The sequence below is a fragment of the Podarcis melisellensis genome, assembly GCF_964234715.1.
Source record: "Podarcis melisellensis genome assembly, chromosome: 16".
Lineage (NCBI taxonomy): Eukaryota > Metazoa > Chordata > Lepidosauria > Squamata > Lacertidae > Podarcis > Podarcis melisellensis.
The window spans coordinates 24,494,330-24,507,637 of NC_138533.1; the positions used below are offsets into that span (position 1 = coordinate 24,494,330).

At 49.2% G+C, this 13,308-nt stretch overlaps 1 protein-coding gene across 3 annotated transcripts in view; it reads left to right on the top strand.

Moving 5' to 3' along the window:
• Positions 1-13,219, top strand: part of INPP5J (inositol polyphosphate-5-phosphatase J) — a 38,118-nt gene extending 24,899 nt beyond the window's left edge. For all 3 annotated transcript variants that reach the window (XM_081892286.1, XM_081892285.1, XM_081892284.1), the window contains exons 6-13: positions 17-192; positions 3,248-3,359; positions 3,995-4,104; positions 4,233-4,416; positions 6,743-6,880; positions 9,104-9,181; positions 10,170-10,274; positions 11,529-13,219. In XM_081892286.1, the coding sequence (XP_081748412.1) occupies positions 17-192; positions 3,248-3,359; positions 3,995-4,104; positions 4,233-4,416; positions 6,743-6,880; positions 9,104-9,181; positions 10,170-10,274; positions 11,529-12,152 (1,527 nt within the window). In that variant the 3' untranslated portion in view covers positions 12,153-13,219. The remainder of the gene's footprint in view (positions 1-16; positions 193-3,247; positions 3,360-3,994; positions 4,105-4,232; positions 4,417-6,742; positions 6,881-9,103; positions 9,182-10,169; positions 10,275-11,528) is intronic.
• Positions 13,220-13,308: the final 89 nt, after the last annotated feature.

Genomic DNA, 13,308 nt, shown 5'->3' on the forward strand with positions numbered 1-13,308 from the left:
TCCCTCCCCAATGCAGGGCAATAAAGGCGGGGTGAGCATCCGCCTCTCCATCTTTGGCAACATGGTCTGCTTCCTTAACTGCCACCTACCGGCACACATGGAGAAGGCAGAGCAGCGCAAGGAGGACTTCACCACCATCCTCCACATGCAGCAGTTCGAAGGGCCGTCAGCCAGCGGGATCCTTGACCACGAGTAAGTCTTGGTCCCAGGTGTATTGCATATCAATTGCCCCACCCATTTTTCCTTTGCCCCGCCCACCCCTGGCATGTCCCCCTCCCCCACAAACGTTGTCCGGAAGGGAATGTGGCCCTGTGGCTGAAAAGCTCTCCTGTATGATAGAGAGTCCGATCTTTTCTCCTGGATAATTGAGTTGGAAAGGGCCCCCGGTGGTCATCTAGTCCAACCCCCTGCAATGCAGGAATCACAACTAAATAAACCTGGACAGATGGCCACCCAACCTCTGCTTAAAAACCTCCAGTGAAAGAGAGACCCCACTGCCTTCTGAGAGAGACCGTTCCACTGTCGAACAGATCTTACCATCAAAAAGTTCTTCCTGATATTTAGTCAGAAGGCAATTTTGAGCAGAGAGAAGCAAGAAGGAAGATGGGCAGGACTCCCAATCCACCCCAGCCTCTGTTCCACTGCCTCAGTTATTTCCCCTCTTCCCATTCATGCTGGTCTCTGATACTCCTTTTCAATGTGTATGAATACATATCCTCCTATATAAATAGAAATGTAAGGTGTTGTCACGCTCTGTAGTTCACACGGCTGCCAGCAGGTGGCCACGCCAGCTGCACCATGAGGAATGGCAGGCAGGCTCACGGAAGCTGTTGGGGAGGTCAGCTATGGAGAGGAAAGGTGGGTGAGATTTAAAGGGTGGGGGGAAGGTGTGGGGGAAGGGCAAAGGGGTAGGCGGGGTTGACAAACCGAGTGAGCACGGGAACCAGCCCCTAATACACACATACTTATTTATAGGCTGTTTTTTCCTAGGGCAGAACACTTATAAGAAAGCTTACATCTGCCTTCCTTAGCCAGGTGCCCTCCAGCTGTTCTGGACTTCCATCTACCTCAGCCAGAATAGCCTGAGAAAGCTGGGATTATGTAATCATGAAATTACTTTGGAAACCAGGCACTTTAAGACTTTTGAAAGACAGCGGCACTTGTGTGTGTGTTTAAAACAGCAATGACACATTGCTGTTCAGTTAATCTGAACGCTAATAAAACAGTAACCCAGATTCAAAGTGATATATATCTTCCTATATACATAAAAACGCGAGGCTGTCGTCGCGCAGTCCCCCCGTTGGAGGATCTGTGGTACTGCATCACTTTCTTGGATTTGCGTGAAGTCGGGGTGGGGAAAAGAGAACAAAATAAGGAGAGCAGGTTTTTCAATGGAGGTTTTACTAATGGCAGAGGTTGCAATGAAGCAGGGATAGAGGGACACAGAGGAGCTGAGTAGGGATGAGGTGGGCAGTTGAAGGAGCTGTGAGGGAATATGGAGGCTAAAACTGCAGAGTTGGAAGGGACCCCCGCGGGCCATCTAGACCAACCCTCTGCAACGAAGGAATTGTGGCTAAAAGTCCATGACAGATGGCCATCCAACCTCTGTTTAAAAATCTCCAGTGAAGCAGAACCCATCACTTAGAGTGAGTCCATTCCGAAGTAGATCAACTCTCATTCAAGTGCTCCCCTCTGGAGCAGCAGAAAACAAGCTTGTAACAGCCCTTTAGGTATTTGAAGAAGGCGATCACGTCATTCTTCTCTTCTCCGGGCTAAGCTAACTCCCTCCCCTCCCTCCCCCTGTCTCTCTCACACATCCAGGGGGTGGGGAGAAATCGATGGACGGAAAGCATTTGCTCAGAAATCGTGCCCAACCCAAACCAGATTCCCAGAACTCATAGGCGAATTTCCATCTTCAAAGTGGTTGTTTTCTGACCCTTTTTTTTAAAAAAAAAAGAAGAAAAAAATATGGGAGGGTATCAGTGCTAAGTGCAATCTGACTCCCTGCCCCCCCACCATCTGCCCACATCACTTCTGCCAACTGATTCCGACTGGTTCCCGCTGGTGGAAATGTGTCTTCGTGGGCCGCCCAGGTGGGCAGGCTGGCACACGCAGGGCTTGCTGTGACATCTGACCCTCTTGAAGCCTGAGACTCTCTTTATCGGGAGGCTTTGACTAACCAGGCGGCGCTCGAAGCTGATGCCGATGGTCCAGGCCACCTGATCCATTCGGCGGCGGAGCAGTTTGGATGTCAGCCAGGAGGGCTTCCGGCTGGCGTTGACCTACATCCCGGCTCAGAATCTCGGCTTAGCCTCCGCTGTTTGTTCCCTGCAAAAGCCTCCTTCCTCTGCTGCTTGGGAGGGAGGGCTCCTTCTCTCCTTGATCGTGTCCCAGTTGGTTGTTTGTTTGTGCGTGTGTGAGAGAGAAATGCCTGTTGTTGTTTTTTTAAAAAAGAAATATTTTATTTATTAGATTAATATACTGCCTTTCATCAGAAGATCTCAGGGCGGTTCCCGATACGAAAACACACGATAAAAGCACAAATAAATACCGTATTTTCTGCTGTATAAGACGCAGCAGACCATAAGACGCACCTAATTTTTGGAGGAGGAAAACAAGGGGGGGGGAAATATTCTGAATCCCAGAAGCCAGAACAGCAAGAGGGATCTGGCTTCTGGGATAGCCTCTTGCTGTTCTGGCTTCTGGGGTAGCTGCACGAAGCCTCTCCCGGGTAGCGGGAGGAAGGCTCCCCCAAGAGCCGCGCTCCTTTTAAAGAGCGTGCAGAGCATGTGTGCGGCTCTTGAGGGCTTTTTCCCGAGGAGGGAGAAGGGCAGCCCTTCTCCCTCCTTGGGGAAAAGCCCCCAAGAGCTGCACACACGATCCACGCGGCTCTTTAAAGGGAGCGCTGAGCAGAGCCTTCCGCCTGCATTCACTCCATAAGATGCACAGACATTTCCCCTTACTTTTTAGGAGGGGAAAATTGTGTCTTATAGAGCGAAAAATACGGTAGTTAAGCAGGCCATTGAGATACCGCAAGGAACAGCTTTTCCCCAGCTGCCTTGCTCTCCAACATCTGATAGCCCTGCTCTTTTACATGGAGGTTCTCCAGTTAGGTGATCAGCCACACTGCTAGACGTCCTCTCTGAATGTGTCTTACTTTCTGCCTTCCCTTCTGACTTGGCCGTGCTGTGGACTCAAACAGCTGAGGGTCCCGGCCTCACCTAAGTCTCCTTTCCCTCCCCCCCAGCATCGTCTTTTGGTTTGGGGACCTCAACTTCCGCATCGAGAGCCTAGACATCCGCTTTGTGAAATATGCCATCGACAACAACATCCTCCACCAGCTCTGGGAGAAGGACCAGGTGAGGGCTCTCTCTCTCTCTCTCTCTCTCTCTCTCTCTCTCTCTCTCTCTCTCTCTCTCTGTGTGTGTGTGTGTGTGTGTGTAGTAAGTGTTAGTAGGTTCCTCCCTGGGACGCGGGTGACACTGTGGGTTAAACCACAGTGCCTAGGACTTGCCGATCAGAAGGTCGGCGGTTCAAATCCCCATGACGGGGTGAGCTCCCGTTGCTCGGTCCCTGTTCCTGCCCACCTAGCAGTTCGAAAGCAGGTCAAAGTGCAAGTAGATCAATAGATACCACTCCGGCGGGAAGGTAAACGGCGTTTCTGAGCGCTGCTCTGGTTCACCAGAATCGGCTTAGTCATGCTGGCCACATGACCCGGAAGCTCCCTCGGCTAATAAAGCAAGATGAGTGCCGCAACCCCAGAGTTGGCCACGACTGGACCTAATGGTCAGGGGTCCCTTTACCTTTACATTCTGCATGGACTGGTTACATGGCAACATATGCAAAGGGCTTTAGATACCTATTAGGTCCATAAATTACCATACAGCGTATATTCAACACAATATTCAGGGGTCCCTTTACCTTTAGGTTCCTGCCTATGTGACACTGCTCTCATCCTTTCTCTCTCTATGCCTCGGGCTCTTGTTCTATGCAGCTGAACATCGCTAAGAACACCTGGCCTATCTTGAAAGGCTTCCAAGAGGGACCCCTCAACTTCCCCCCAACCTTCAAGTTTGATGTGGGCACCGACATGTATGACACCAGGTAATGGGGCGTGTCTGGCTGGACTGGACGGGGCATTCTTATCCTAAGTGGAGGGATAGGGGAGAACTGCTGTGCCCTCAGGCACTTCCTTTAGCGCCCCTCATTCTGCTCTCTTGCGTGCCTCACAGCGCCAAGAAAAGGAAGCCGGCTTGGACCGACCGGATCCTGTGGAAGATCAAAGGCTCTGGCGCACCGACGCATCCCGGGAGATCCATCTGTGGCCTCCTGTCTGTGAACCAGCTTTGCTATTGCAGCCACATGGAGTACACCGTCAGTGACCACAAGCCGGTGGTCTCCATCTTTGCCGTGAAGGTGAGTCTGGAGCCCTTGTGGAAAGTGACGCAGCCAGGAATCTCTGGGCTGTCCTGGCTGTGCGCCAAGTCAGGTCTGTGCGGTTGTGAATGGGGAAGGTCCAGGCCTTGAACCAATAAACTGGGACAGAGAATTTTGCTCTGTCTATTGAATTCTTCTCCTAAACCTGTGGTTTCCAAACTTTGGGGGGGGGGGCTCTGCTGCCCCCTTGGTTCCATAAACTCATCCCCAGTGCCCCCTACCCTGCCCTATGCAAAGCATTAATTGTTATAGTGGTTTGCACAATCCACTAAGGAAGATAATAATAAAATTAGAAACAGTGGAAAATGCACATTTATTCAAAATCTAATTGAAATTACAAGCAATGACCATTCTGCACACATTCAAGGCAGGCTCAGCTGTGCATGCACACATCCTGTTCGGACCTGGAAGAGGGTGTAACAGGTGTGATGACAGGCTTACATGTGCTATACAGTCATGTGTGATGCCCTGTAACACAATCCCTGTGCAAATGGGGGGTTGCCTGCATTTAGTTTAACCCCACAAAACCGATGAACTCGTGATACCAGCTGTTAAAGCCTGATAGTCATTTACGACTCCACTGTGAGAATATTAAGGACAGTGGGATAGGATGTATTGATTAAATATTATCCTTCCTTCACTCATGCTAGTGAGTCATGTAGCAGAGCAGATTCCCCGCAATACTGTACAGCTGGAAGCTAGTTTGCAGGTTCGTTTGAATCTCTTTAGTTAAGCAATCCAGTCTGGCTTGAACAGATTGGATTATTCCCAGTGTCCCCTTTGATCCCTCTTAAAAGACAAGAGTCTTTCCTTAAAAGTAACAAGAAGTTTACTCACATTCAGTTCACAGCATGATCCCTGAAGGCAGATTTTAGCTTGTAGTTACAGAACATAGCGTGAATTCATCCCTTATGGGGATTGAGCCCATGTGCTGCTGGCTGAGAGCCAGCAGACAGCAAAATACATTGAGGGAGCAGCATCAAGAGAACAAAATGGCTGCAGGAGAGCAGCATGTCATCAAGAGAGAGAAGTGGCTATGTGACTCAGCTCTTTTATGGAGTCAGCCAGGGTCACACCCATTTTCCTGGTCCCATGCAGGGAGAGGACACACCAGACCAGTAGAACAGGAAGTTACACTGACCGGATGTCCCCCTTCCTGTGCCCACTCTAGGGAAACAAGGAATGTTGTATTTGACTGCTCCAATGGATTACATCCCACATCCAGCACTCCCTGCTGCCCATAGCTGTCAACTTACAGATTTGAAAATAAGGGACCAGCAGCCTTGAAAATAAGGGACCAGCAGCCAAAATAAGGGACCTGAACCTCACCTATTCCAGGCACTCCAGTATTCCAGTCCTCCTGCAGTCTGGTCAAACTCATGCTGGTAGCTTCAAGAACACTGTCCAACCAACTTTGTAACCAGAGGTTCAACGGAATAGAATCTGAATCACATGCACCACAAGGCCTATGCAGCCTCAACTTAAGATGGCTCCCCGGCCTGGCTTTGCACTGCAAAGTTTGCAGCAGCATGTGCAACAAAATGGCGTCCAGCATTCAAAAACCTCCTCAGCTTGCATTAACTAGCCACACACAACGCATGCAAGCTCCACCCCCCAGTCGTTCTTAGACTTCTTATTGGGTGAGCAACACAGCCAAGCAACACAGTTAGAGCCTCCCTCCTCCCTGGCTGGCAGGAAGGGAGGGAGAGGAGCTGCTTCCTTTGAAATTTAAGGGACGTCATTTAAGGGATATTTAAGGGACATCCATCAAGAAGGGACAGCAGCAGGACATGGCACTGGAATAAGGGACTGTCCCTTCAAATAAGGGACACTTGACAGCTATGCTGCTGCCCCCTTGCCTTTTGGTGTCCCCCTAGGTAATCCCACCACTTTCTAGGGGTTTCTTAGCAGGTTGCTGTGAGTTGTCGAACATAGCAAATCTTGGCTCATATAATAATAATAATAATAATAATAATAATAATAATAATAATAATAATAATAATTTATTTATACCCTGCCCTTCCCGGTTCAGAAAACCGGGCTCAGGTCGGCTAACAACAAATTTAAAACACTTAATTGATGCAACAAAAAACAGAATAAAATACAGTATAAAACGTGAATAACAATAAATTCAGAATTCAAAAATCCAATAAACATTAGATGATCACCAGGGCTAGCTGGCTAAATTAGTCCTATTTGGGCCAGCGAGGAGACCAGAAGAGAATTAGCTGTGGGATCCAGAGTGGGTAATCTTCATAAACCACCTGCTCCCCTTTCTCTCTCTCTCTCTCTCTCTCTCTGGCAGTTTGCTTCCAGGGCTGACGTGCCGCTGGTGGAGCTTCAGGTAGCTGATGAGTGGACGAAACCCGAACAAGCTGTCACCTGGTACAAGGTGTCTTCTAGCTATCACCGCAGCTCCTGGGACTGGGTCGCCCTTTACCGGGTAAGAGGCAGTTGTCACACACAGTGGTTTTCCAGTAACACGTGACCGAGGGCTGCGGCGACACGAGGGCAGAGCGTATCAAATAAAAGAAGCTTTGAGTGTGCCAGCTTCTGCACACAGGGGAATGGACTGTGATGCGCACCGTGAGATTTTGCACAGCTTATCTCTCCCCCCCCCCCGCAGCAGCTGACCTCTTGCAAAGCTCACCTTTCCTGCATGCAATATCCCAATTTCTTTTTTCTGCCATCACTGTTAAGACGAAACGAAGAATGAGAATAAATGAAAACAACTTTGTGTGTGCGCATGGCTTAGCCTATCTCTCAGTGCTTCTCAGAGGACAACAGGAAGGGATGTTAAGAAATTCATGGGTGGGGTGGGAAACTCCCCCCCCCCCATCTTTGTATTTTGCACATACATTCCAGAAAGGCGGCCAGATGATATTATATTTAGACAGTTCTGTCTACTGTGTTTTATCTTGGACAACCTGATCTAATAACACCAAAACCCATTACTATTTTTGGTGTGGTTTTAGCAATTAATGAAGCTCTTTGTTTCTCATTTAGTTTCTTTCCACTGAAAGCGTCAGGAAGCCGATAAATATTTTACAATCCCTGACTGCAAAAGGCAGCCTGGATGAACCGTAATTATTACAAATGCAATGTTTTTAAGTGTTCCGAGCATAATCCTGCTACCATTCTTATAAAAGCCCTACTGGGTAGGACTGCGTTATTATTCCCCCTACTGCAGTAGCTAAGATAAAGCAAATTACTTTGGGCCACCTGGTCTGCACAGGCTCTCCCAAGATCATTTCCCGCTCTGGTCTGTTCCGCCACCTCTCTGGGGAAAAAGCTAGGATTAAAACAATTTCAGGATGATTTCCAGAATGCGATGATTCCCAGGGCCAGACCTCCAAGGCATCTGATCAAAATTATTCATGCTCCAAAGGTGGAGGGAGCAACAAACAGCCACATGACAAAGATGATCAGCAGCGATGCTTGCTCTGTGCTGTGGGAGGTTCAGAAACAGCACAAATGAAGGCTGGCAAAATCCTTGCAGGAACCCAAAGCTTTTGGTGTGCACAGGAAAGCCATTTTTTACAGATCTTTAGGTCACCTAGCCAAGGGTCATTGCTTCTGACAAATCAGACCCCCGGTCTAACTAGCTTGGTATTGTCCCCCCCAGGGTGTCAGGCAGGGGTCTTTTCCAGGCCTACTTGGAGATGCTGGAGTTTGAAGGAGATACCTTCTACATGCCAAGCATGTGCTCTGCTACTGAGCTATATCCCTTCCCAAAACACTCTGGCTAAGCAGGTTTATTTTATATTACTTTATTTCATATGTATATGTATATGTGTATACACATACACATACACATACACATATACAAATGAAATAAAGTAAAATAAAATGTGTGTGTGTATACAGTGGTACCTCGGGTTAAGAACTTAATTCGTTCCGGAGGTCTGTTCTTAACCTGAAACTGTTCTTAACCTGAGGTACCACTTTAGCTAATGGGGCCTTCTGCTGTCGTCATGCCGCCGCTGCACAATTTCTGTTCTCATCCTGAAGCAAAGTTCTTAACCCGAGGTACTATTTCTGGGTTAGCGGAGTCTGTAACCTGAAGTGTTTGTAACCCGAGGTACCACTGTGTGTATGTACACACACACACACAGACACACAGAGAGAGTTCTTGTTTTCTGGGGGCACGCAGGGGTACGCATACCCCTAAACATTTTGTGAATCTTTGTACTTTTGTCCATTTACTGTAATTATTTCCCCGATTTGAATTATAAAATGGTGATTTTCTTGAGTCAAAATGAGAGTACCCCTAAACATTTTTTTTTAGAAGAAAAGCACTATATATATTACAGGTTCCAAATCAAAGTCAATTTTTATTTCATTTTATTTTAAGAGTGGATACTCCCAGACCCTTTATAGCAGTATCATAATCCTAGAATCGTAGAGTCGGAAAGGACCGCTAAGGATCATCTAGTCCAACCCCCTGCAATGCAGGAATATGCAGCTGCCCCATACGGGGATCGAACCTGCAACCTTGGCCTTATCAGCACCATACTCTAACCTGCTGAGCGATCCTGTGGGTGGAAGATACAATAATAGGAGGGCTGTCAGGGGTTTCTTTTGGTGGGGGAGAGGATGCACAACCCCGCTGGGAAAAAGCCCTGGTGATGTTTTTCTGGACCCCTCCCTCTCTCCCCTCTCCCAGGTGGGCTTCCGACACTTGAAGGACTATGTCGCCTATGTCTGGGCAAAGCAGGAAGACGCTGAAAGCAATGTTTACCAGGTATGGGAATATGAATATGAATTTATTTTGGGGGGTAACAGTAAACAATTTTGCATTATTATATCATGGGAGTACGTATTTAAAGGACATGTTGGATTATAGTGTTACCTTGGTTCTCAAACTTAATTCCATTCCAAAACCAAAGCGTTCCAAAACCAAGGCACGCTTTCCCATAGAAAGAAATGCAAAATGGATGAATCTGTTCCAGACTTTTAAAAACAACCCCTAAAACAGTAATTCAACATCAATTTTACTATAATTGATCCATAAAATCTAAGCAATAATCAATGCACTGTGTACTATAAAATAAATAAGACAGTGTTGTAGAGGATAAAAAAATTACTTTTTTCTTACCTGCACTGATAGTCTTTGTTTGGATGGGGGGCTTTTATCCATTTCCGCAGTCACACAATCAGTAGCTGAACCGGGTTGCACACAGTCAGAAAAACAAATAAACCGAAAAAGGCTCAGAAACAAAAACGCAAAATAAATAGCAAAAACAAAAGCGCTAAACTTAATCCGTTCTGGAAGTCGGTTTGACCTCCGAAATGTTCGAAAACCAAGGCGCGGCTTCTGATTGGTGCATGTACCCCAGAAACAATAGCATCATTTGAAAACCGGAACACTTACTTCTGGGTTTTTGCCGTTTGAGAACCAAGGTACCACTGTATGGTATTCTTACTGATACCTATGTTATTATTTAGAGCAGGGTTTCTGAAACTTAGGCCTCCAGCTTCTTTTTGGACCACAGTTCCCATCATCCTTGACCACTGGTCCTGCAAGCTAGGGATGATGGGAGTTGTAGTCAAAAAAAAATATGGAGACCCAAGTTTGGGAAACCGTGATTTAGAGTTTGTATGGCACATGCAAAGTGTATATTTATTATTGCATTAGACACCAACACCACTGGCTCTCTGCTGTTTAGGTTGGCATTTGCTGCTCTTGACCACCCTTATAGCTGTCCCCTTTTCTCTTCCCAAATATTTAGTTACTGTTTCCAGAGGAGTCTCTACCCAAAGGGAAGGGCGACTATATCCTGGGTTACTACAGCAACAGCTACAGCTGTTTGGTGGGTGTGACAGAGCCCTTCCAGGTAAGCACAGAGACAGATGTGCAAGAGGGATGCTTATTTGACATTAAGCAGCAGTGCGAGTTGGGGGGAAAGTGCTCTAGCTCAGTAGGTAGAACATCTGCTTTGCATGCAGAAGGTCACAGGTTCGATCCCTGACATCTCCAGGTAGGACTGGGAGAGACCCCTGTCAGAAATCCTGGAGAGCGACTGTGAGTCCTAGTGTGGACAATACCAAGCTGTAGGGGTGCCTACTTGAATAAAATATTGGTGGGCTCAGGTAACCCCCCCCCCATATAAAGGTAAAGGCGACTATGGGGTTGCGGTGCTCCTCTCGCTTCCAGGCCGAGGGACCCAGCGTTTGTCCACAGACAGTTTTCCGGGTCATGTGGCCAGCATGATTAAACAGCTTCTGGCGCAACGGGACACCATGACAGAAACCAGAGTGCATGGAAATACTGGTTACCTTCCTGCTGCAGTGGTATCTGTTTATCTACTTGCACTGGTGTGCTTTTGAACTGCTAGGTTGGCAGGAGCTGGAACAGAGCAATGGGAGCTCACTCCATCGTGGGGATTCGAACCACCGACCTTCTGATTGGCAAGCCCAAGACGCTCAGTGGTTTAGACCAGTGTGCCACCTTTACCCCTTATAATCAATAACAAGACGTGCCCCCCCAAACCATTTGACTAGCAATGCTCATCAACTTGAGAAGGGGGCCTGGCAGTTGAAATATTTTATTTGGGGGGTGGGGCAGCTGAAGGGACCTTGGCCCCTAGGAATTGGCTCCTGTGCAGAGCTGGCTGGGCCTGGGGTCTGACTTGCTTTGAGGCAGGTTTCCTATGTTCCAGGAAATTATGAACTGGAAACTTCCTGGGATAACTTGCACAGGGTAATTTGCATTTATTGCCCTGTGGAGTGACCTAATTCAGTATGTGTGCTTTTGCTGGTGTTTAGTAAACCAAGCGTAAAAACTTTGAAATGGCTTGCTTCATTTTGCAAATTTCATAATGCATTTTTCTATGCACACTTTACACTATCAAATGCCTTTTTTCTGTACACCTTACATTGCAAAATCTGGAGAAGAGCAGATTGTGAAGGTTGGCTGTGTTTTGATTTGCGTCTTGCTTCGCTAGGTGCAAATTAGATAGATTTGAAATTCTTCCCCTATCCCTCCTCTCAACCCATCCAGCCCAAAAATTATCAGGTAGTGGGGAGCAGCTGGGCCCTGCCTTCCCAAGTCAATCTTGACTCTCCTCTCTCCATCTCCCTGCACACAGATTTCACTGCCCACCTTGGAGCAAGCCACCAGCCCCACCGACAGCTCCAGCAGCACCTCGGAAGAGGAGGACGACAGCACCCTGGTCCTACTGGGCCCCAAATCCCGCAGCCCCAGCCCTGGGAAGATGAAGGGTCACCGCAGCCGCAGCCCCAGTTTGGCCAAGTTCCATGGACTCATCCTGCGCTCGTCGAGCCGGGACCATGCGTCCAGCCGCAGCCCCTCACCCCAGGGTCGCCGGAGCAGCAGCATCCTCAAGAGCGACATCCCCAGCATCCAGTTCTCCAAGGACAGCCCCCGCCAACGCTCCAAGTCGCGAGAGCCTGCCCAGAATGCAGAGAGCCTCGCCGGGCCTCGCCTCCAGAGCCCCTGGCGCTTTGACGAGAACCCCCTGGCCCGCACAGACCCCCGCAACCTGGGGCTGCTGCCAGCCGTGCGCCTGGAAACCATCGATCAAGTCATGGGCCCCCGGCGAGAGAGTGCCGACCAGGGCCTGCCTCCCCGCAGGATGAGCCCCACCAGTCCAACCGTGGCCCTGGCCAACCTCTTCAGCACCTCCCCAAAGGAGGGGTTATCCCCAGACCACCAGGGTCCAAACCACCACAGCCGTGAGGCGGGACACTGAGGGGGACGCAGCCGGCCGCCATGAGCCCACTGTCCAACCATCCCGTGTAGTGAGCTTGCAGTGTTATCTCTCTGTGTCCTTTACCTGCCAGTTTTCTGCTCCGTGTGTGTGTCTTTTTCTCTCCCAGTGTGTGACACGAAGACCCGGGGAAGGGGGCTGCCACTTGTGAGGCCCCGTCTCCCGACTCGAGTATGCTTGACAATCAACTTCCTCCCTCCCTTTGTGTAGGGGGCTGAACAACGCAAGCATAAAGCCCTCAGCCCCCTTGGCCTTTTCAGCCATAGAAACTCCCCACTCCTTGTTTTTTTTTGGGGGGGGGACCCATCCTTTGATGAGAACTCCCTTCCCCATTGAACATCCAGTTTGGTGTTGAGATGGAGCTCCACCTGCCTCTCCTAGCGCCATCTCTGTTCTTGTCCTGAGGTGGTGGAGGAAGAAGAAGAAGAGGAAAGCCTGCTACTTGCAATCCGACGGGAGGAGACTTGATCAGCACAGCGGGATGGGCAGATGCAGAAAGAGGAGTGCATGCCAGAAGCTTGGCTGGGTACGGGATGAAGGCACACTTTTGTTATCGGTTGCAAAAGCTCTGTTTGGCTGAACTCAATGGCTGCTGCAGGACCAGGACCAGCCTGCTTGCAGGAAGTTGCTGAGACCATAAGAGGTGAAATACGGAACGTGCAATATGATGGGGAATCAGAGTTCTTGGAGACAGGTGTGGGCCCCAGGGAGGAAGGAGGAAGCTGGTGCTTCAGGTCTGGTTAGGGCCCAGCTGGTATCCCCCCCCGCAAGGCTTGGGGGGGGGCCTGAGGAACTGGGGGAGAACTGCAAATGGCAGAAGGTTCTAGCTGGAGGGAAGGAGGTAGATGCAACCCAGTTGAGATCATGGAGGTACAGGGGGGAGAGTTTGGGTTCCATTGCCTTATGAGGCGGGGGGGGGGGAGAGAGAACTCTGACCCAGGAAGCCGAAAACGGAACGGGTGTGTGTGTGAGGGGGCAGTATGTGTGGCTAGGTTGTCGGGGCAACGTGACCATGGTGCCTTGGAACCAGAAATGACGAAAGCTGCCTGGGGGGGTTGGGGAAAGGGGAGGGTGGGGGGGCTGGCCTCCCCCGAGACAGATCCATGACCTTCGCTGGGACGAGTTCAGAGTTGATGCA